Source organism: Pseudophryne corroboree, chromosome 2 (genome assembly GCF_028390025.1).
Source record: "Pseudophryne corroboree isolate aPseCor3 chromosome 2, aPseCor3.hap2, whole genome shotgun sequence".
NCBI classification, from domain to species: domain Eukaryota; kingdom Metazoa; phylum Chordata; class Amphibia; order Anura; family Myobatrachidae; genus Pseudophryne; species Pseudophryne corroboree.
Genome location: NC_086445.1, coordinates 991,458,943 through 991,482,696, shown reverse-complemented (window position 1 = coordinate 991,482,696; position 23,754 = coordinate 991,458,943). Strand labels below are relative to the sequence as shown.

At 48.5% G+C, this 23,754-nt stretch overlaps 1 protein-coding gene across 2 annotated transcripts in view; it reads right to left on the bottom strand.

Moving 5' to 3' along the window:
- Positions 1-17,546, bottom strand: part of CCT8 (chaperonin containing TCP1 subunit 8) — an 86,149-nt gene extending 68,603 nt beyond the window's left edge. Inside the window, exon 1 of one of the 2 annotated variants that reach the window (XM_063956435.1) lies at positions 17,327-17,546. In XM_063956435.1, the coding sequence (XP_063812505.1) occupies positions 17,327-17,386 (60 nt within the window). In that variant the 5' untranslated portion in view covers positions 17,387-17,546. The remainder of the gene's footprint in view (positions 1-17,326) is intronic. The other variant, XM_063956436.1, reaches the window with a different exon arrangement.
- Positions 17,547-23,754: the final 6,208 nt, after the last annotated feature.

Here is a 23,754-nt window from a genome sequence, read left to right as displayed (position 1 = left end):
CTTTATGTGGGAAACTGAACGCGAACTATTTTTAGTCAACAGAACCATTTCCGACAGACTGTTTGTGTATTATAGATACATAGACGACGTGCTGATCTTTTGGAGGGGTGACATACAGGATCTAGGTGTATTGATTGATTCACACAATCAATCTGACAATCCAGCTAAACTCACCATGACCAGCAGCCCAGTCGAAATTTGCTTTCTGGATATTCTAATTAAAATCCAGGAGAGTAAAATCCTGACATGTCTGTACAGAAAGCCTACCGATCGCAACACGATCTTGCGATTTGACAGCTTCCATCCCCGTTCCACCGTCAGGGGTCTCCCATACTCCCAGTTCCTTAGGGTGTGTAGGGCCAATAATAGTGATTCCACTAAGATGGATCAGTTGAAAGAAATGGAGGACAGATTCCTGGCCAGAGGCTATCCTTGGGCGTTAATACGATCGGCCCGCCTAAAGGCAGAGGCCACTCAGAGGGAAGCCCCCAAAAAACCTAAGCATACTAAAGACATGTCCAAGATCATTCCGTGGGTGTGTGACTATGATGTGACCAGTAGGGAAAAGCAACGCCAATTAAATCAGTTGTGGCCCATTATAACATCTGACCCTGAATTGAAGATGCTACATGATAAGCGTATCATGCCCAGTTATAAAAAGGGAAGAAGCATCAGGGACATATTAGTAAAAACCGATATGGCAAAATTGAGAGCCCATCCCACACATTTTCTCACTAGACGTAACGGTTGCTTTAAATGCACCGGTTGCACCACTTGTTCCCACATGTCAATAGGTACCACCATAGCCCATCCATTCTCAGGAAAGTTGTACAAAATTAAATGGCCCCTTACATGCAGCACGAAGTTTGTTATTTACGCCATAATTTGCCCATGTGGGCGATATTATGTCGGCAAAACAGAATGCCAATTTAAAATCAGAATGGCACAGCACAGACTTGCCATCAGGAATGCGCTGGCATCAGGCAGTGGGGAACAGCCCGTTGCCAAGCATTTTGTGACATTCAGACACTCTATGGCTACATTCAAACACCGCATCATCGACCACGTCCCCGATTCAATACGGGGGGGTGATCGTGGACGTAAATTACTACAGTTAGAGTCCATGTGGATCCACAGGCTCAACACGTTGAAACCTGGGGGGCTTAACGACAATTTGGGATTAATTAACTTTTTGTGAATCTGATTGGGCCTCAGTTAGTTGACCCCTTGTGTAGGACGGGGTTCTGGGCCGGGGGTACTTATAGTGTATTCCCCAAATATAATACAAAAGCATGAAATTTCAACTGCCATATATATGGTGCCTGTTTCAGTATCCTTTTCAGTAGGTTCTCTGTGTTTTTAAGACACGGAGACCTAGATGTAGACTTGGCTCTATTTTACACTTTCAGATGTTTTTAAGCTTATGCTCAAGAGAATGTGCACCTATACCTTTTTAAATTGATGTTTTTGATTGATGTTCTGTCACAACATTGACTGTCACAAGTCATCTTAATATGTCACGTTTTGTTTTGTTCATTCATTTTGTTTATACTGTCGCACAAGCTGACAGCGGTTCCATGGCAACGCTATCGGTCTTTCTTGCCAGGACTCGAGATCTCGCGGGACCGTTTGATAGGTGAAGAAGCAGTGTAAGTGAAGCGGCCGTGGGACGACACTCGGACGGTGCGTGAAGTCCTGAGAGGTAACCATGGCAACGCGTCTTACATGTGTGACATCACTTCCGGTTCCTCTTGGATGCGAGCAGCCGGGCGGAAGTCATGCTAGGGCGGCCGGACGGACACGCTGCAGCTGCAGATTGGATGGGGACAGGGGGTAAGTGTTTGTGTTGTCTATTTAAACACTCTTGTTTGGCACTTGTGTTATCCTGAAGAAGGGGAATAGGTCCCCGAAACGTCGATACGATTTGCACCTTTTGCACAATTATATGAATGTTGTTTCAAGTCTCCTGAGTGCCGCCTCAATTCTTTCCCTATATATATATATATATATTTTCAGGGCCCTGACAACGTCTAGCAACTTGGAGTCCTCCAAGTCCCTAGTAGCCGCAGGCACCACAATAGGTTGTTTCAGGTGAAACGCTGACACCACCTTAGGAAGAAACTGGGGACGAGTCCGCAGTTCTGCCCTGTCCGAATGGAAAATCAAATATGGGCTTTTGTAAGACAAAGCCGCCAATTTTGACAATCGCCTGGCCGAGGCCAGGGCCAACAGCATGGTCACTTTCCATGTGAGATATTTCAAATCCACAGATTTGAGTGGTTCAAACCAATATGATTTGAGGAATCCCAACACTACGTTGAGATCCCACGGTGCCACTGGAGGCACACAAGGGCTGTATATGCAATACTCCCTTGACAAACGTCTGGACTTCAGGAACTGAAGCCAATTCTTTCTGGAAGAAAATCTATAGGGACGAAACTTGAACCTTAATGGACCCCAATTTGAGGCTCATAGACACTCCTGTTTGCAGGAAGTGCAGAAATCGACCTAGTTGAAATTTTTTCGTGGGGCCTTCCTGGCCTCACCCACGCAACATATTTTTACCACATGTGGTGATAACGTTGTGCGGTCACCTCCTTCCTGGCTTTGACCAGGGTAGGTATGACCTCTTCCGGAATGCCATTTCCCTTAGGATCCGGCGTTCAAACCGCCATGCCGTCAAACGCAGTCGCGGTAAGTCTTGGAACAGACAAGGTCCCTGCTGGAGCAGGTCCTTTCTTAAAGGCCGATGCCACGGTTCCTCTTGGAACAGACATGGTACTTGCTGAAAGCAAATCCCTTCTTAGCTCCCGAGGCCATTAGTCCTCTGTGAGCATCTCTTGAAGTTCCGGTTACCAAGTCCCTCTTGGCCAATCCGGAGCCACGAGTATAGTTCTTACTCCTCTATGTCTTATAATTCTCAATACCTTGGTTATGAGAAGCAAAGGAGGGAACACATACACCGACTGTTACACCCACGGTGTTACCAGGACGTCCACAGCTATCGCCTGAAGGTCTCGTGACCTGGCGCAATACCTGTCCCATTTTTTGTTCGGGCGGGACGCCATCATGTCCACCTTTGGTCTTTCCCAACGGTTCACAATCATGCGGAAAACTTCCCGATGAAGTTCCCACTCTCCCGGGTGGAGGTCGTGCCTGCTGAGGAAGTCTGCTTCCCAGTCGTCCACTCCCGGAATGAACACTGCTGACAGTGCTATCACATGATTTTCCGCCTAGCGAAAAATCCTTGCAGTTTTGCCACTGCCCTCCTGCTTCTTGTGCCGCCCTTTCTATTTACGTGGGCGACTGCCGTGATGTTATCCCACTGGATCAATACCGGCTGACCTTGAAGCAGAGGTCTTACTAAGCTTAGAGCATTATAAATTTGCTCTTAGCTCCAGTATATTTATGTGGAGAGAATTCTCCAGACTTGATCACACTCCTTGTGTGACTGCTCCCCAGCCTCTCAGGCTGGCCTCCGTGGTCACGAGCATCCAATCCTGAATGCCGAATCTGCGGCCCTCTAGAAGATGAGCACTCTGTAATCACCACAGGAGAGACACCCTTGTCCTTGGATATAGGGTTATCCGCTGATGCATCTGAAGATGCGATCCGGACCATTTGTCCAGCAGATGCCACTGAAGAGTTCTTGCGTGAAATCTGCCGAATGGAAGCGCTTCGTAATAAGCCACCATTTTTACCAGGACTCTTGTGTGCAATGATGCACTGACTTTTCCTGGTTTTAGGAGGATCCCGATTAGCTCGGATAACTCCCTGGCTTTCTCCTCTGGGAGAAACACCTTTTCCTGGACTGTGTCCAGAATCATCCCTAGGACCAGCAGACGTGTCGTCGGAACAACTGCGGTTTTGGAATATTTAGAATCCACCCGTGCTGTCGTAGAACTACTTGAGATAGTGCTACTCCGACCTCCAACTGTTCTCTGGCCCTTGTTCTTATCAGGAGGTCGTCCATTTTCTTTGAAGACGAATCCTCCTTTCGGTCATTACCTTGGTAAGGACCCGGGGTGCCTTGGACAATCCAACGGCATCGTCTTGAAACTGATAGTGACAGTTCTGTACCACGAACCTGAGGTACCCTTGGTGAGAAAAGGCAAATTTTGGGACATGGAGGTAAGCATCCCTGATGTCCCGGGACACCATATAGTCCCCTTGTTCTTTGCTATCACTGCTCTGAGTGACCCCATCTGGATTTGAACCCTTGTAAGTGTTCAAATTTTTCAGATTTAGAATAGGTCTCACCTAGCCTTCAGTACCACCATATAGTGTGGAGTAATACCCCTTTCCTTGTTGTCGGAGGGGTAATTTTATTATCACCTGCTGGGAATACAGCTTGTGAATTGTTTTCAATACTGCCTCCCTGTCGGAGGGAGACATTGGTACAGCAGACTACAGGAACCTGTGAGGGGGGAAACCTCTCGACATTCCAATCTGTACCCCTTGGATACTACTTGTAGGATCCAGGGGTCTTGTACGGTCCCAGCATCATGCTGAGAACTTGGTAGAAGCGATAAAGGGCTTCTGTTCCTGGGAATGGGCTGCCTGCTGCAGTCTTCTTTCCTTTCCTCTATCCCTGGGCAGATATGACTCTTATAGGGACGAAAGGACTGAGGCTGAAAAGACGGTGTCTTTTTCTGCAGAGATGTGACTTAGGGTAAAAAACGGTGGATTTTTCAGCAGTTGCCCTGGCCACCAGGTCCCATGGACCGACCCCAAATAACTCCTCCCCTTTATACGGCAATACATCTTTGTGCCGTTTGGAATCTGCATCACCTGACCACTGTCGTGTCCATAAACATCTTCTTGCAGATATGGACATCGCATTTACTCTTGATGCCAGAGTGCAAATATCCCTCTGCGCATCTCGCATATATAGAAATGCATCCTTTAAATGCTCTATAGTCAATAAAATACTGTCCCTGTCAAAGGTATCAATATTTTTAGTCAGGGAATCCGACCAAGCCACCTCAGCTCTGCACATCCAGGCTGAGGCGATCGCTGGTCGCAGTATAACACCAGCATGTGTGTGTATACTTTTTAGGATATTTTTCAGCCTCCTATCAGCTGGCTCCTTAAGTACGGCCCTATCCGTAGATGGTACCGCCACTTGTTCTGATAAGCGTGTGAGCGCCTTATCCACCCTGAGGGGTGTTTCCCACCGCGCCTTAACTTCTGGCGGGAAAGGGTATACCGCCAATAATTTTCTATCGGGGGAAACCCACGCATCATCACACACTTCATTTAATTTATCTGATTCAGGAAAAACTACAGGTAGTTTTTTCACCTCACACAATACCCTTTTTTGTGGTACTTGGAGTATCAGAAATATGTAACACCTCCTTTATTGCCCTTAACGTGTGGCCCTAAAAGAAAATACGTTTGTTTCTTCACCGTCGACACTGAAATCAGTGTCCGTGTCTGGGTCTGTGTCGACCGACTGAGGTAAATGGGCATTTTACAGCCCCTGGCGGTGTTTGAGACGCCTAGACAGATACTAATTTGTTCGCCGGCCCTCTCATGTCGTCAACCGGCTTGCAGCGTGTTGACATTGTCACGTAATTTCCATAAATAAGCCATCCATTCCGGTGCCGACTCCCTAGAGAGTGACATCACCATTACAGGCAATTTGCTCCGCCTCCTCACCAATATTTTCCTCATACATGTCGACACACACGTACCGACATACAGCACACACATAGGGAATGCTCTGATAGAGGACAGGACCCACTAGCCCTTTGGGGAGACAGAGGGAGAGTTTGCCAGCACACACCAAAACGCTATAATTATCCAGGGACAACCTTTATATAAGTGTTCCTCCCTTATAGCATTTTAATATATATACATATCGCCAAATCAGTGCCCCCCCTCTCTGTTTTAACCCTGTTTCTGTAGTGCAGTGCAGGGGAGAGCATGGGAGCCTTCCCACCAGCCTTTCTGTGAGGGAAAATGGCGCTGTGTGCTGAGGAGAATAGGCCCCGCCCCTTTTTCGGCGGGCTTCTTCTCCGGAGTTTTAGATATCTGGCAGGGGTTAAATACATCCATATAGCCTCAAGGGCTATATGTGATGTATTTTTCGCCATACAGGTATTATACATTGCTGCCCAGGGCGCCCCCCCCCAGCGCCCTGCACCCTCCGTGACCGCTGTGTGAAGTGTGCTGACAACAATGGCGCACAGCTGCAGTGCTGTGCGCTACCTGATGAAGACTGAGAGTCTTCTGCCGCCTGGTTCCGGACCTCTTCATCTTCAGCGTCTGCAAGGGGGGTCGGCGGCGCGGCTCCGGGACGAACCCCAGGGCGAGCCCTGTGTTCCGACTCCCTCTGGAGCTATGTCCAGTAGCCTAAGAATCCAATCCATCCTGCACGCAGGTGAGTTGAAAATCTCTCCCCTAAGTCCCTCGATGCAGTGAGCCTGTTGCCAGCAGGACTCACTGAAAATAAAGAACCTAAAAACTTTTTCTAAGTAACTCTTTAAGAGAGCCACCTAGATTGCACCTTCTCGGCCGGGCACAAAAACCTAACTGAGGCTTGGAGGAGGGTCATAGGGGGAGGAGCCAGTACACACCATGTGATCCTAAAAGCTTGCTTTTGTGCCCTGTCTCCTGCGGAGCCGCTATTCCCCATGGTCCTGACGGAGTCCCCAGCATCCACTAGGACGTTAGAGAAATAGAATAAGGATTTACTGAAAAACTGAGCTACCAGTGCCTGGAGGCGGGGTTATAGAGGAGGGAAGCTATGCATCCTGGGACAGCTAAAGCTTTGACTGTTGGTGCCCGGATGCCTCATCCACCACTACACCCCGATGTTTCCCTGTGGAAACCCTATGTACCCTGCTGTAGAAAAGGATAACAGGCCGATATGTTCAGCTAGTTTACAGAAAGGAAAAGAAATTTAGCACATCTACGATCAGTTTCACAGACATGCAGTTCACGCCCAGCACAGGGTAGTCCGCCCCGTATGTCTGGCTCTGCCCACCTGCACAGGTACAAAAGCATTGCACAGCGGCAGTACTTTTGTACCTGAAGAGTAGCTCCCTACCAGCACAGCACCTGCGCACTGGCAGGGAGCTACTCGTCGCTTCGTGGGTCGCAGCTGCTGCGTGTGACGTCACGCAGTCGCCACGGCCCACCCTCCGCACGGTCCGGGCCCACCTGCGTTGCCCAGACCGCGCCCCCAAAGCGGCAGCCAAACGCCGCCGCCCCGCGACTGCCTTTGCCTGATTGATCGCTGGGCAGAGATGCCGATCGCATCTCTGACATGCGCCGGCGCACTGCGGCGCAAGCGCAATTCAGACCTGATCGCCCACTGTGCGAATACGACTAGCGCAAGCTGAGCGCCCCAACAACTAAATAGCCCCCGATCTCTTTAGACTAGAGCGAAACACAACTGAATTCGTCTCATAGCGGATGTGTGCGGCAAAAAGTAGCTTGACAAAGGTCTATCAGGAATAAGCTGGTTCTGATAAGACCCAAAACACTTACTGGCAGAGTCCTGTCTCCTGGGGCTTACAACGAAGCAAGTAACTCTGCACCTGGGCAAAACTATGTTGCACTGCGATGTGAAATGTGCAGAGAGATTTAGATTTAAGACAGGCGCATCCAAACTCAAAACTAAATTGCAGTGTAATATTAAAGCTATCCAGCATTTGTGGGCTACATGCAAAGGAGCCAGTATTTACCCTGCTGCAAATAATAAGAATTTACTTACCGATAATTCTATTTCTCGTAGTCCGTAGTGGATGCTGGGGACTCCGTCAGGACCATGGGGAATAGCGGGCTCCGCAGGAGACAGGGCACATCTAAAAAAGCTTTTAGGTCACATGGTGTGTACTGGCTCCTCCCCCCATGACCCTCCTCCAAGCCTCAGTTAGGTACTGTGCCCGGACGAGCGTACACAATAAGGAAGGATCTTGAATCCCGGGTAAGACTCATACCAGCCACACCAATCACACCGTACAACTTGTGATCTGAACCCAGTTAACAGTATGATAACAAAACGAAGTAGCCTCTGAAAAGATGGCTCACAACAAGAATAACCCGATTTTTGTAACAATAACTATGTACAAGCATTGCAGACAATCCGCACTTGGGATGGGCGCCCAGCATCCACTACGGACTACGAGAAATAGAATTATCGGTAAGTAAATTCTTATTTTCTCTAACGTCCTAGTGGATGCTGGGGACTCTGTCAGGACCATGGGGATTATACCAAAGCTCCCAAACGGGCGGGAGAGTGCGGATGACTCTGCAGCACCGAATGAGAGAACTCCAGGTCCTCCTTAGCCAGAGTATCAAATTTGTAAAATTTTACAAACGTGTTCTCCCCTGACCACGTAGCTGCTCGGCAAAGTTGTAATGCCGAGACCCCTCGGGCAGCCGCCCAAGATGCGCCCACTTTCCTAGTGGAGTGGGCCTTTACAGATTTAGGCTGTGGCACGCCTGCCACAGAATGTGCAAGTTGGATTGTGCTACAGATCCAACGTGCAATCGTCTGTTTAGACGCAGGAGCACCCATCTTGTTGGGTGCATACAATATAAACAGCAAGTCAGACTTTCTGACTCCAGCCGTCCTAAACTATCTATATATATATATATATATATATATATATATATATATATATATATATATATATATATATATATATATATATATATATATATATATATATATATATATTTTTAGGGTCCTGACAACGTCTATTAACCTGGAGTCCTCCAAGTCCCTAGAAGCCGCAGGCACCATAATAGGTTGTTTCAGGTGAAAAACCTGACACCCCCTTAGGAAGAAAACTGGAGACGAGTCCCAGTTCTGCCCTGTCCGAATGGAAATTTAAATATGGGCTTTTGTAAGACAAAGCCGCCCATTCTGACAATCGCCTGGCCGAGGCCAGGACCAACAGCATGGTCACTGTCCATGTGAGATATTGGTCAACAGCTTGTTCACTTTCCATGTGATATATTTCAAATCCACAGATTTGAGCGGTTCAAACCAATATGATTTTAAGGAATCCCAACACTATGTTGAGATCCCACGGTGCCACTAGAGGCACAAAAAGGGGTGTATATGCAATACTCCCTTGACAATCCGGACTTCAGGAACTGAAGTCAATTCTTTTCGGAAGAAATTCTACAGGGCCGAAACTTAAAACCTTAAAGAACCCCAATTTTAGGCTCAAAACACTCCTGTTTTCAGGAAGTGTAGAATTCGACCTAGTTGAATTTTCTTCGTGGGGCCTTCCTGGCCTCACCCACGCAACATATTTTCACCACATGTGGTGATGACGTTGTGCGGTCACCTCCTTCCTGGCTTTGACCAGGGTAGGTATGACCTCTTATGGAATGCCTTTTTCCTTCAGGATCCGGCATTCAACCGCCATGCCGTCAAACGCAGCCGCGGTAAGTCTTGGAATAGACATGGTACCTGCTGAAGCAAGTCCCTTCTTAGCTCCCCAGGCCCTTAGTCCTCTGTGAGCATCTCTTGAAGTTCCGGGTACCAAGTCCCTCTTGGCCAATCCGGAGTCACGAGTATAGTTCATACTCCTCTATGTCTTATAATTCTCAATACCTTGGTTATGAGAAGCAGAGGAGGGAACACATACACCGACTGTTACACCCACGGTGTTACTAGGACATCCACAGCTATCGCCTGAAGGTCTCATGACCTGGCGCAATACCTGTCCCGTTTTTTGTTCGGGCGGGACGCCATCATTTCCACCTTTGGTCTTTGCCAATGGCTCACAATCATGCGGAAAAACTTCCCTATGAAGTTCCCACTCTCCCAGGTGGAGGTCATGCCTGCTGAGGAAGTCTGCTTCCCAGTCGTCCACTCCCGGAGAGAACACTGCTGACAGTGCTATCACATGATTTTCCGCCTAGCGAAAAATCCTTGCAGTTTTTTCACTGCCCTCCAGCTTCTTGTGTCGCCCTTTCTGTTTACGTGGGCGACTGCCGTGATGTTATCCCACTGGATCAATACCGGCTGACCTTGAAGCAGAGGTCTTGCTAAGTTTAGAGCCTTATAATTTTGCTCTTAGCTCCATCTATGTGGAGAGAATTCTCCAGACTTGATCACACTTTCCTGGAAATTTTTTTTCCCTGTGTGACTGCTCCCCAGCCTCTCAGGCTGGCCTCCGTGGTCACCAGCATCCACTCCTGAATGCTGAATCTGTGGCCCTCTAGAAGATGAGCACTCTGTAATCACCACAGGAGAGACACCCTTGTCCTTGGATATAGGGTTATCCGCTGATGCATCTGAAGATGCGATCCGGACCATTTGTCCAGCAGATCCCACTGAAGAGTTCTTGCGTGAAATCTGCCGAATGGAATTGCTTCGTAATAAGCCACCATTTTTACCAGGACTCTTGTGCAATGATGCATTGACACTTTTCCTGTTTTTAGGAGGATCCCGATTAGCTCGGATAACTCCCTGGCTTTCTCCTCTGGGAGAAACACCTTTTTCTGGACTGTGTCCAGAATCATCCCTAGGAACAGTAGACGTGTCCTCGGAAAAGCTACGATTTTGGAATATTTAGAATCCACTCGTGCTGTCGTAGAACTATTAAAGATAGTGCTACTCCGACCTCCAACTGTTCTCTGGACCTTGCCCTTATCAGGAAAGCGTCCAAGTTTCTTTTAAGAAGAATCATCATTTCGGCCATTACCTTGGTAAAGACCCGGGGCGCCGTGGACAATCCAAACGGCAGCGTCTGAACTGATAGTGACAGTTCTGTACCACGAACCTGAAGTACCCTTGGTGAGAAGGGCAAATTTGGACATGTAGGTAAATGTCCCTGATATCCAGTGACACCATCTCGTCCCCTTCTTCCTGGTTCGCTATCACTGCTCTGAGTGACTCCATCTTGATTTGAACGCTTGTATGTAAGTGTTCAAATATTTCAGATCTCACCGAGCCGTTTGGCTTCAGTACCACAATATAGTGTGGAATAATACCCCCTCCCTTGTTGTAGGATGGGTACTTTGATTATCACCTGCTGGGAATACAGCCTGTGAATTGTTTTCAATACTGCCTCCCTGTCGGAGGTAGACGTTGGTAAAACAGACTTCCGGAACTTGTGAGGAGGAGACGTCTCGAATTTCCAATGTACACCTGGGATACTACATGTAGGATCCAGGAGTCCCCTTGCGAGTGAGCCCACTGCGTGCTGAAACTCTTGAGATGACCCCCTACCGCACCTGAGTCCGCTTGTACTGCCCCAGCGTCATGCTGCGGACTTGGCAGAAGCTGTGAAGGGCTTCTGTTCCTGGGAATGGGCTGCTTGCTGCAGTCTTCTTCCCGTTCCTCTACCCCTGGGCAGATATGACTGGCCTTTGCCCGCCTGCCCGTATGGGGACGAAAGGACTGAGACTGAAAAGACTGTGTCCTTTTCTGCTGAGATGTGACTCGGGGAACAAAAGGTGGATTTTTCAGCTGTTGCCATGGCCACCAGGTCCGATGGACCGCCCCTTTATACGGCAATACTTCCATGTGCCGTCTGGAATCTGCCTCACCTGACCACTGTCGTGTCTTCGTCTGGCAGATATGGACATCACATTTACTCTTGATGCCAGAATGCAAATATCCCTCTGCGCATCACGCATATATAGAAATGCATCCTTAAAATGCTCTATAGACAATAAAATCTTGTCCCTGTCAAGGGTATCAAAATTTTCAGTCAGGAAATCCGACCAAGCCCCCTCAGCGCTGCACATCCAGTCTGAGGCGATTGCTGGTCGTAGTATAACACCAGTATGTGTGTATATACTTCTTAGGCTATTTTTCAGCTTCCTATCAGCTGGCTCCTTGAGGGCGGCCGTATCTGGAGACGGTAACGCCACTTGTTTTATAAGCGTGTGAGCGCCTTATCCACCCTAAGGTGTGTTTCCCAACTCGCCCTTACTTCTGGCGGGAAAGGGTATACCGCCCATAACTTTCTATCGGAGGAACCCCACGTATCATCACACACTTCATTTAATTTATCTGATTCAGGCAAAACTACAAGTAGTTTATTCACACCCTACAAAATACCCTTATTTGTGGTACTTGTAGTATCAGAAATATGTAACACCTCCTTCATTGCCCTTAACATGTAACGTGTGGCCCTAAAGGAAAATACGTTTGTTTCTTCACCGTCGACACTGGAGTCAGTGTCCGTGAGGTAAATGGGCGTTTTTACAAGCCCCTGACGGTGTCTGAGACGCCTGGACAGGTACTAATTTGTTTGCCGGTCGTCTCATGTCGTCAACCGGCTCGCAGCGTGTTGACATGATCACGTACTTCCACAAGTAAGCCATCCATTCCGGTGTCGACTCCCTAGAGAGTGACATCACCATTACAGGCAATTTGCTCCGCCTCCTCACCAACATTTTTCTCATACATGTCGACACACACGTACCGACATACAGCACCCACACAGGGAATGCTCTGATAGAGGACAGGACCCACTAGCCCTTTGGGGAGACAGAGGGAGAGTTTGCCAGCACACACCAAAATGCTATAATTATACAGGGACAACCTTTATAAAAGTGTTCCTCCCTTATAGCATTTAATATATATTTATATCGCCAAATCAGTGCCCCCCCTCTCTGTTTTAACCCTGTTTCTGTAGTGCAGTGCAGGGGAGAGCATGGGAGCCTTCCCCTCAGCCTTTCTGTGAGGGAAAATGGCGCTGTGTGCTGAGGAGAATAAGCTCCGCCCCCTTTTCGGCGGGTTTTTTCTCCCGGTTTTTAAGAACTGGCCTGGGTTAAAATACATACATATAGCCTTAATGGCTATATGTGATGTATTTATTTTGCCAATAAGGTACTTATATTGCTGCCCAGGGCGCCCCCAGCAGCGCCCTGCACCCTCCGTGACTAGGTCAGTGAGCCGTGTGACAACAATGGCGCACAGCTGCAGTGCTGTGCGCTACCTTCATGAAGACTGTGAAGTCTTCTGCCGCCTGTTTCCGGACCTCCGTTCTGCCGTCTTCTTCAGCGTCTGTAAGGGGGATCGGCGGCGCGGCTCCGGGACGAACCCCAGGCTGACCTGTGTTCCGACTCCCTCTGGAGCTCAGTGTCCAGTAGCCTAAGATCCCAATCCATCCTGCACGCAGGTGAGTTGGAGATCTCTCCCCTAAGTCCCTCGTTGCAGTGATCCTGTTGCCAGCAGGAATCACTGAATGAACCTAAAAAAAAAACTTTTCTAAACAGCTCTTTAAGAGAGCCACCTAGATTGCACCCTTCTCGGACGGGCACAAAAACCTAACTGAGGCTTGGAGGAGGGTCATGGGGGGAGGAGCCAGTACACACCATGTGACCTAAAAGCTTTTTTAGATGTGCCCTGTCTCCTGCGGAGCCCGCTATTCCCCATGGTCCTGACGGAGTCCCCAGCATCCACTAGGACGTTAGAGAAATAATTAAATGTATTGGCACACCTTGCAGTGCAACAAAGTTTTTTTCAGATGAACAGTACAGTGTAATACCCCTTTTCCAACAAAATCCCAGGTCTGACCCAAGTTTTTGAGTATGGTTCAACAGGCCTCGTTTACACCGCCGCTTCGACCTGGCCCTTTTCACATTGCATTCAGGTGCAGTGCGTTTCTGATCTGCCGACGCTTGGAGATGACGTCATCTCCGAGCACCAGCTCTCCGTATGACTTTTTCGGAGCAAATAGTCAATTGTCATTTGCTCCCATACGTTACCGGGTTATTTTTTGGGGGACCCTTTTCCACTGAGCCATGACAGTTTAAGACAATAACCTGTGTTAATATTTGCTTTTTTTTTTGCCCGGGGTCCCGTTTAAAGCCTATGGAGAGCAGGATGTCACCTCAAAGCGCGGCAGACCAGAATAACTGCACACGGGTTCAGCGTGAAAGAGGCCGACCTGGGAATAACCCGGGTCGAATGTGCGATATAAATCGGGGCCTGACCCGGGTTACTGGTGAAAAAGGTTATAGGAATCAGCCCCTCTCGTCTTCATCACTGCTCCCACCTGCACTTCCTCGTATTTTTCACGACACTACCGTCTTACACACTTAGGGGTATATTCAATTAGCAGCGATAATGGACTTTTCGCGTGAAAAGTCAGTTTTTTGCGCGAAAAAACGGACTTTTCCCGCGAAACGCAATTACAGCCTATTCAATTTAGCTGGAAAATTTATCGGTGATCATTTTTTCACTAATTTCACTTCACCTACTCTGAAGCAGGTGAAAAGTTGGGAAAAGTCACTATTTTAAGGTAAAAATGTTTGGATATGGTACAGAACTCCTGGGACACCCCCCTTAATGACTAATTAGGCACGTTGAGGTTTTTAATTATTTTTAATTGGCCAATAATGACATGTCATTTTTGGGGTGAAAAAGTACAAAGTGATGGAAATTGGGGTTCAAGGTATGGGACAGGTATATTGGGGTGCTTTATTAGTGGGACAGGTGTTTTTAGGCTTGCAGATGGGAGCAATCGTTCTGTTTCCACTTTTTTTTAAAGTACTCTAAAATTATTATTATTATTATTATTACATTTTATTTATAGGGCGCCACAAGTGTTTCGCAGCGCCGTACAAAGGACAGTACAGGGAGACAAAACTTAGCATAACAGTAAATAAATAACAAAAATGGAGTGCAGGTAAAGAGCACCACAATTCTCAAAACATAATACAGCTTAGATGTAAGTAGCGAGGGAGTAATCATTGTACTACTTGGGGCTGGCGGCCATAGATAGAGAGGGGCCATTTACCAGCACGAGAAAAAGCAGGTAAAGATGGTCGCTGAGTGCAATGTGTCAAGAAGAGGGCTTAAATAAGAGGAAAGAGGGCCCTGCTCTGAAGAGCTAACAATCTAGTGGGGAGGGGCAACAGACAGATGACATGAGGTACATGCAAGCAGGTAGAAGCCCGATGGTGGTATGCGAGCAAAGCAGAGATGTCCAAGGCATGGGGCAGGGGAAATATATACTTATACCCATGTTCATGTACCCCAAATTTAATGAGAGCATTTATTTTGCTAAAAAAAAAAAAAAACTTGCTTTCTATCATTTTTTTTAAAATGCATATAACAGCCATTTCACACAATTTAAGTCCCCAAAAACGCTCTAATGTGATCTCTAACACACTTCTATTCTGTTTTCCTATGTTAGTTTAGCATTTTTTGGGGTACAGGCTGATTTCCCCATTTTCACCTGCACTTTTCACTGCAAGAATTTTCACGTGAAACCCGTTTGGAATTAAATAGGTCGAAAAACGGAGCATTTTCGCAGCAATTTTCGCCCGATTGCCACGAAAAATTTTCGTGCAAAAAATTGCTGCGCATTTGCGGATAATTGAATACCCTAGATAGCCTATTATGTTGTAAGTTTCATTGATATACACTTTTGCTTCTGTAATATCTGCCATTTTGCCCACTGGTCCTGTCTGCACTATGCTTTACTTCCCACAGTACACACCACAGACTTTTGCGCCGCTATATATAACAATTATGATACAGATGTGTGCTCATACATCATTGCTGCAGCCGCATCAAACAGCGCCTCTCCGTGCGAGACTCTGCTAACATTGAGCAGTTGTTTTTTTTGCCAAACGTGCATTTTAGACAACGTGATGTGGCTAGGATACACAAGAAGACTCTGCCGATTGCTCTGATATATGACACTTGAATATCTGTGTGCGACTTAGTCTCCGATTCTGTACACGAAGTGATACAATGTAGCAGCAGCAGCTTTTTTTCCCCAAGACAAGTTCTGTTGTGTTTCGTATACATACTCAGTCACACACGATACGCAAGTGTCACGTATCAAATTAAAATTGCACTGTGCTGCAACCAAGACGCATTTTTGGCAAAAAAATATATGCGGCGAGGGCAGAACTGCACAGGGCCTGGCGTCAGGTATTTTATTCTGCGCAGCGTATTGAGGCTAGAAGAATGAGGGCACATCTGTATGAACTGACCCATAAGGGGTTAATAGTGAATGTATATTGTATATAAGAGTTCTCATGAATCCCATATACAAAAAAATATGTAATTTAGTGTTCACTCTAGGGGACGTGCAGGGCAGAGCGCCGGTCCATGAGGGGCACAAGCGTGCGCAAAAGGGGAGTGCCCATGCAAATAAGAGGCGTGGCCAATAAACGTAATACAAGTGGGAGGTTCAGCACACAGACGGGGGGCGTGGGCGGCGTCACTGTTGGGGGCGTGCCCAGCACCTCCGTAGGTGCTGGGCTTCCCCCAAGCTCTCACAGCGTGAATGGTTGCCACGCGCATGCGCACAGCATCTTTACACACTGGGAGGGCAGAAAGCGGGCGGCTGTTTTAGCAGGGCCCCGCAGAAAGGGCGGGTTTTGCCCTTTAAAAAAAAAAACGAAAAAAATCGGGCAGGGCGCGGCGCCCTGCCTTAACAGCCTAGCGTAAACACTATCATTTATAAAAGGTCCTATTTGGCTCCCTGAGATCTGTATTAGGCTTTATCGCCTAAATAACCTAGTATTATTCCCCTATACAAGATTACCTCTAGTTTTGTGATCTGAAGAGCCATCCCCAGCGCCCTGTGTATGAGGTGCTGTCCCCTATACAGCACCATCCTCTTATAAAAGGCCCTGTCTCAGTCTGCTGTGCCCTTATATAGCACATTCTCCTGTAGGATGCTCTGTCCCCCAACATAATGCTGTATCCCCAGGGTCTCACTATTGTCCACCTATGAGGCTCTATCCCATCCTGCTATCCTCCTATGCAGCAGTATCCTATATAGTTCCTCTATAGGTGGCTCTGTCACTAGCTGTCAAAATAAGCCAGTCTTCAGCTATACCCCTCCACAACACTATGCCCTATTGTCCCCCCTATAGGAGGCACTATGCCCTATTGTCCCCCCTATAGGAGGCACTATGCCCTATTGTCCCCCCTATAGGAGGCACTATGCCCTATTGTCCCCCCTATAGGAGGCACTATGCCCTATTGTCCCCCCTGTAGGAGGCACTATGCCCTATTGTCCCCCCTATAGGAGGCACTATGCCCTATTGTTCCCCCCTATAGGAGGCACTATCCCCTATTGTTCCCCCCTATAGGAGGCACTATCCCCTAATGTACCCCCTATATGAGGCACTATCCCCTAATATCCTCCCACATGAGGCACTACCCCCTATTGTCGCCCTATACTATTCCCCATTGCCCAGCTACATTAGCCTGTAAGGGCCATATAAGGGAGTGTGCAGTGTATATGTCACACATCAATAGCGGCATGTGCAAGCTCTGGGCGCCGGGCCCGGGGGCAGTGTGTTCTGGAAGCTTCCATCAGGCGCCGCACGTGTCACCGGCTCCGCCCTCCACGGCCGGTTCACCGCTTACCTTGGCTCCGTCTTTCAGCATCTGGGCGAAGCCCGGGGCCTTTGGGACGTGCAGCGCCATGTGTGATGTCCGGTGTGCGGGGAGACAGAGGAAAGATGAGCACACTACCGGCGGCGGAGACAGGGAGGAGGAGACTACCCACAGTGCCCTGCGCGTCAGCCCACACCAGCGGCTATACCGAGCGACTGATCAGGCCGTACGGCGGCAGCTTGGGAGGGAATCGATACGATCAGAGTGCGGCTATCTGGCCTGTATGCTGCTAGGCAGCGGCAACGTGCTTAGGGTGTGATCGCCCCGCCCATCATCTAGGGATGGGATTCATTTGATGTTCATCGGAACCAGCGGTCAAATGGTTTCGATGGTCAATGTTTAACCCTGCAATGGTGAGGCTCCAATGTCTCCTCAACATCGGTAGGTTTCTACCCCGATGTTTCCTATGTGTGTGTTTTTTTTGTGTGTGCTGCTGCTGTGGCTGAGTGACAGACATGCTGTCAGCCAATCAGCAGCAGCGCACAGGACAGGGGGGCGGGCTGATTGGCAGCTATTGTGAAGAATTCAGCAGTGAGTGATAATGTCAGTCACTCGCTGTGTGCACTGGATGGATAGATATATACTGTATATACTGTATGTGTCCTAATACATCTTTGCCCGCGATGCGAATAAAGTCACGGCATAGCGTATCAATGCAGGAGTGTTCCCCTAACAGGACGGGGCATTGACTGGGGTGCTGTGTGCAGTGTTGCCAACTATGAAATGAAAAACAAGCAACTGATGACTAAAAAATAAGCCCAAAATATTCCTAAAAAAGCCCAACTTAAGTTTTTAGTTTTTCTAATTTAAATACATATAATTATAAGTACTAGAGGGGTCATTCTGAACCGTTCGCTCGCTGCTTTTTATCGCAGCAGAGCGAATGGGTCCCTACTGCGGCGCCGGCGCATGCCAGACGGGCGTAGCAGGGCTGCAATCGCCTCTGCCTGATTGACAGTCAGAGGCGGTCGCTGGGCAGGAACGGCGGCATGGCCGGGGACCGCTGTGTGGGGGGGTGGTCCGCTGCGGGCCGGGGAGCGATGAGTAGCTCCCAGCCAGCACGCTAAAGCTGCGCTGGTTGGGAGCCACTCTTGAAACCCCCAATGTCTGGCTACTATACTACTCAGTGTTATCTCGGGTGCTGCTGGATGAACTGAAGACAAGGGTGGTCATTCCGAGTTGATCGCAGCAGCAATTTTGTTAGCAGTTGGGCAAAACCATGTGCACTGCAGGAGGGGCAGATGTAACATGTGCAGAGAGAGTTAGATTGGGGTGGGGTGTGTTCAAACTGGAATCTAGATTGCAGTGTAAGAATAAAGCAGCCAGTATTTACCCTGCACAGAAACAAAATAACCCACCCAAATCTAACTCTCTCTGCACATGTTACATCTGCCTCCCCTGCAGTGCACATGGTTTTGCCCAATTGCTAACAAAGTTCCTGCTGCGATCAACTCAGAATTACCCCCAAGGTCTGGAACTTGAAGTCAAGTGGATAGCTTTCAGTTTCTTGAACTTTTTCTTCTGGTATCTGGTTCTCCAGTCGGGATGATAATGATATCCCGGGGGACAGGATGCTGACTGTCAATATACCAATAGCGGAATCCCGGCAGCCAGAATACCGGCAGCGATGAGAGCGCAAAGAGTCCGCTTGAGGGCTCGGTGGCTTGCTGCACTCACCGCAAGTTTTAGTCCCACTCTGTGGGTCTTGTGGACACCCACGAGTGGGAAAACCCATGGCAAGTGCTGTCGGCATTCCCGTGTGTCAGGATTTCAGCTTTAGGATCCTGAACGCCGGGATCCCGACAGCCGCGTTAACTACATCCCCTCCAATCTGTGGTAGACATTATGGGCCTTTCTCAGACCCTGACACAGACGGGCAAAAATAACCGCAAACAACCGATTTTCAGCCATCTTCGTATGCTATCATGATGCGATCGCATCATAATTGACAGGCGACGGTTGTCCGAGGGCAGCGTTACGGCATTGTGGGGGAGTGTCACGGAAAATGCACACATGTCATGGCCGTTTTCGGGGCCGACCAATGATGTCGCCTGCGTTTCATGCGATTGGACACATGGCAGCGGTGCCCCTGCTTATGCAGTTATGCTGTATAGGCAGGGGTCAACCTGTTTTTGAATTGTGATTGCATCACGGGGAGGCACCACACATGCTGGGTGGCCTTGCCCTGTGTGATTTTTTTTTTGGTTGCAAATTTTTCTAAAATAGCAAAATCTGCAACCAACTCTGAATATTCTCCTTAGTTTGCAGAAAAGAACTCGCTTACTATAATTTTTCCATTGTTTTAGAAAAATGCAGCCATTTGTCACAATTTAAGACCCCCCCCCCCCCCAAATTCATCTATTCATTAGGGATGAGCGCCGGAAATTTTTCGGGTTTTGTGTTTTGGTTTTGGGTTCGGTTCCGCGGCCGTGTTTTGGGTTCGACCGCGTTTTGGCAAAACCTCACCGAATTTTTTTTGTCGGATTCGGGTGTGTTTTGGATTCGGGTGTTTTTTTCAAAAAACCCTAACAATCAGCTTAAATCATAGAATTTGGGGGTCATTTTGATCCCAAAGTATTATTAACCTCAAAAACCATAATTTCCACTCATTTTCAGTCTATTCTGAATACCTCACACCTCACAATATTATTTTTAGTCCTAAAATTTGCACCGAGGTCGCTGTGTGAGTAAGATAAGCGACCCTAGTGGCCGACACAAACACCGGGCCCATCTAGGAGTGGCACTGCAGTGTCACGCAGGATGTCCCTTCCAAAAAACCCTCCCCAAACAGCACATGACGCAAAGAAAAAAAGAGGCGCAATGAGGTAGCTGTGTGAGTAAGATAAGCGACCCTAGTGGCCGACACAAACACCGGGCCCATCTAGGAGTGGCACTGCAGTGTCACGCAGGATGTCCCTTCCAAAAAACCCTCCCCAAACAGCACATGACGCAAAGAAAAAAAGAGGCGCAATGAGGTAGCTGACTGTGTGAGTAAGATAAGCGACCCTAGTGGCCGACACAAACACCGGGCCCATCTAGGAGTGGCACTGCAGTGTCACGCAGGATGTCCCTTCCAAAAAACCCTCCCCAAACAGCACATGACGCAAAGAAAAAAAGAGGCGCAATGAGGTAGCTGACTGTGTGAGTAAGATAAGCGACCCTAGTGGCCGACACAAACACCGGGCCCATCTAGGAGTGGCACTGCAGTGTCACGCAGGATGGCCCTTCCAAAAAACCCTCCCCAAACAGCACATGACGCAAAGAAAAATAAAAGAAAAAAGAGGTGCAAGATGGAATTGTCCTTGGGCCCTCCCACCCACCCTTATGTTGTATAAACAAAACAGGACATGCACACTTTAACCAACCCATCATTTCAGTGACAGGGACTGCCACACGACTGTGGCTGATATGACGGGTTGGTTTGGACCCCCCCCAAAAAAGAAGCAATTAATCTCTCCTTGCACAAACTGGCTGTACAGAGGCAAGATGTCCACCTCATCATCATCCTCCGATATATCACCGTGTACATCCCCCTCCTCACAGATTATCAATTCGTCCCCACTGGAATCCACCATCTCAGCTCCCTGTGTACTTTGTGGAGGCAATTGCTGCTGGTCAATGTCTCCGCGGAGGAATTGATTATAATTCATTTTAATGAACATCATCTTCTCCACATTTTCTGGATGTAACCTCGTACGCCGATTGCTGACAAGGTGAGCGGCGGCACTAAACACTCTTTCGGAGTACACACTTGTGGGAGGGCAACTTAGGTAGAATAAAGCCAGTTTGTGCAAGGGCCTCCAAATTGCCTCTTTTTCCTGCCAGTATAAGTACGGACTGTGTGACGTGCCTACTTGGATGCGGTCACTCATATAATCCTCCACCATTCTTTCAATGTTGAGAGAATCATATGCAGTGACAGTAGACGACATGTCCGTAATCGTTGTCAGGTCCTTCAGTCCGGACCAGATGTCAGCATCAGCAGTCGCTCCAGACTGCCCTGCATCACCGCCAGCGGATGGGCTCGGAATTCTGAGCCTTTTCCTCGCACCCCCAGTTGCGGGAGAATGTGAAGGAGGAGATGTTGACAGGTCGCGTTCCGCTTGACTTGACAATTTTCTCACCAGCAGGTCTTTCAACCCCAGCAGACTTGTGTCTGCCGGAAAGAGAGATCCAAGGTAGGCTTTAAATCTAGGATCGAGCATGGTGGCCAAAATGTAGTGCTCTGATTTCAACAGATTGACCACCCGTGAATCCTTGTTAAGCGAATTAAGGGCTCCATCCACAAGTCCCACATGCCTAGCGGAATCGCTCCGTGTTAGCTCCTCCTTCAATGTCTCCAGCTTCTTCTGCAAAAGCCTGATGAGGGGAATGACCTGACTCAGGCTGGCAGTGTCTGAACTGACTTCACGTGTGGCAAGTTCAAAGGGCATCAGAACCTTGCACAACGTTGAAATCATTCTCCACTGCGCTTGAGACAGGTGCATTCCACCTCCTATATCGTGCTCAATTGTATAGGCTTGAATGGCCTTTTGCTGCTCCTCCAACCTCTGAAGCATATAGAGGGTTGAATTTCACCTCGTTACCACTTCTTGCTTCAGATGATGGCAGGGCAGGTTCAGTAGTTTTTGGTGGTGCTCCAGTCTTCTGTACGTGGTGCCTGTACGCCGAAAGTGTCCCGCAATTCTTCTGGCCACCGACAGCATCTCTTGCACGCCCCTGTCGTTTTTTAAAAAATTCTGCACCACCAAATTCAAGGTATGTGCAAAACATGGGACGTGCTGGAATTTGCCCATATTTAATGCACACACAATATTGCTGGCGTTGTCCGTTGCCACAAATCCACAGGAGAGTCCAATTGGGGTAAGCCATTCCGCGATGATCTTCCTCAGTTGCCGTAAGAGGTTTTCAGCTGTGTGCGTATTCTGGAAACCGGTGATACAAAGCGTAGCCTGCCTAGGAAAGAGTTGGCGTTTGCGAGATGCTGCTACTGGTGCCGCCGCTGCTGTTCTTGCGGCGGGAGTCCATACATCTACCCAGTGGGCTGTCACAGTCATATAGTCCTGACCCTGCCCTGCTCCACTTGTCCACATGTCCGTGGTTAAGTGGACATTGGGTACAACTGCATTTTTTAGGACACTGGTGAGTCTTTTTCTGACGTCCGTGTACATTCTCGGTATCGCCTGCCTAGAGAAGTGGAACCTAGATGGTATTTGGTAACGGGGGCACACTGCCTCAATAAATTGTCTAGTTCCCTGTGAACTAACGGCGGATACCGGACGCACGTCTAACACCAACATAGTTGTCAAGGCCTCAGTTATCCGCTTTGCAGCAGGATGACTGCTGTGATATTTCATCTTCCTCGCAAAGGACTGTTGAACAGTCAATTGCTTACTGGAAGTAGTACAAGTGGGCTTACGACTTCCCCTCTGGGATGACCATCGACTCCCAGCAGCAACAACAGCAGCGCCAGCAGCAGTAGGCGTTACACGCAAGGATGCATCGGAGGAATCCCAGGCAGGAGAGGAATCATCAGAATTGCCAGTGACATGGCCTGCAGGACTATTGGCATTCCTGGGGAAGGAGGAAATTGACACTGAGGGAGTTGGTGGGGTGGTTTGCGTGAGCTTGGTTACAAGAGGAAGGGATTTACTGGTCAGTGGACTGCTTCCGCTGTCGGCCAAAGTTTTTGAACTTGTCACTGACTTATTATGAATGCGCTGCAGGTGACGTATAAGGGAGGATGTTCCGAGGTGGTTAACGTCCTTACCCCTATTTATTACAGCTTGACAAAGGGAACACACGGCTTGACAAATGTTGTCCGCATTTCTGGTGAAATACTTCCACACCGAAGAGCTGATTTTTTGGGTATTTTCACCAGGCATGTCAACGGCCATATTCCTCCCACGGACAACAGGTGTCTCCCCGGGTGCCTGACTTAAACAAACCACCTCACCATCAGAATCCTCCTGGTCAATTTCCTCCCCAGCGCCAGCAACACCCATATCCTCCTCATCCTGGTGTACTTCAACACTGACATCTTCAATCTGACTATCAGGAACTGGACTGCGGGTGCTCCTTCCAGCACTTGCAGGGGGCGTGCAAATGGTGGAAGGCGCATGCTCTTCACGTCCAGTGTTGGGAAGGTCAGGCATCGCAACCGACACAATTGGACTCTCCTTGTGGATTTGGGATTTCGAAGAACGCACAGTTCTTTGCTGTGCTTTTTCCAGCTTGAGTCTTTTCATTTTTCTAGCGAGAGGCTGAGTGCTTCCATCCTCATGTGAAGCTGAACCACTAGCCATGAACATAGGCCAGGGCCTCAGCCGTTCCTTGCCACTCCGTGTGGTAAATGGCATATTGGCAAGTTTACGCTTCTACTCCGACAATTTTATTTT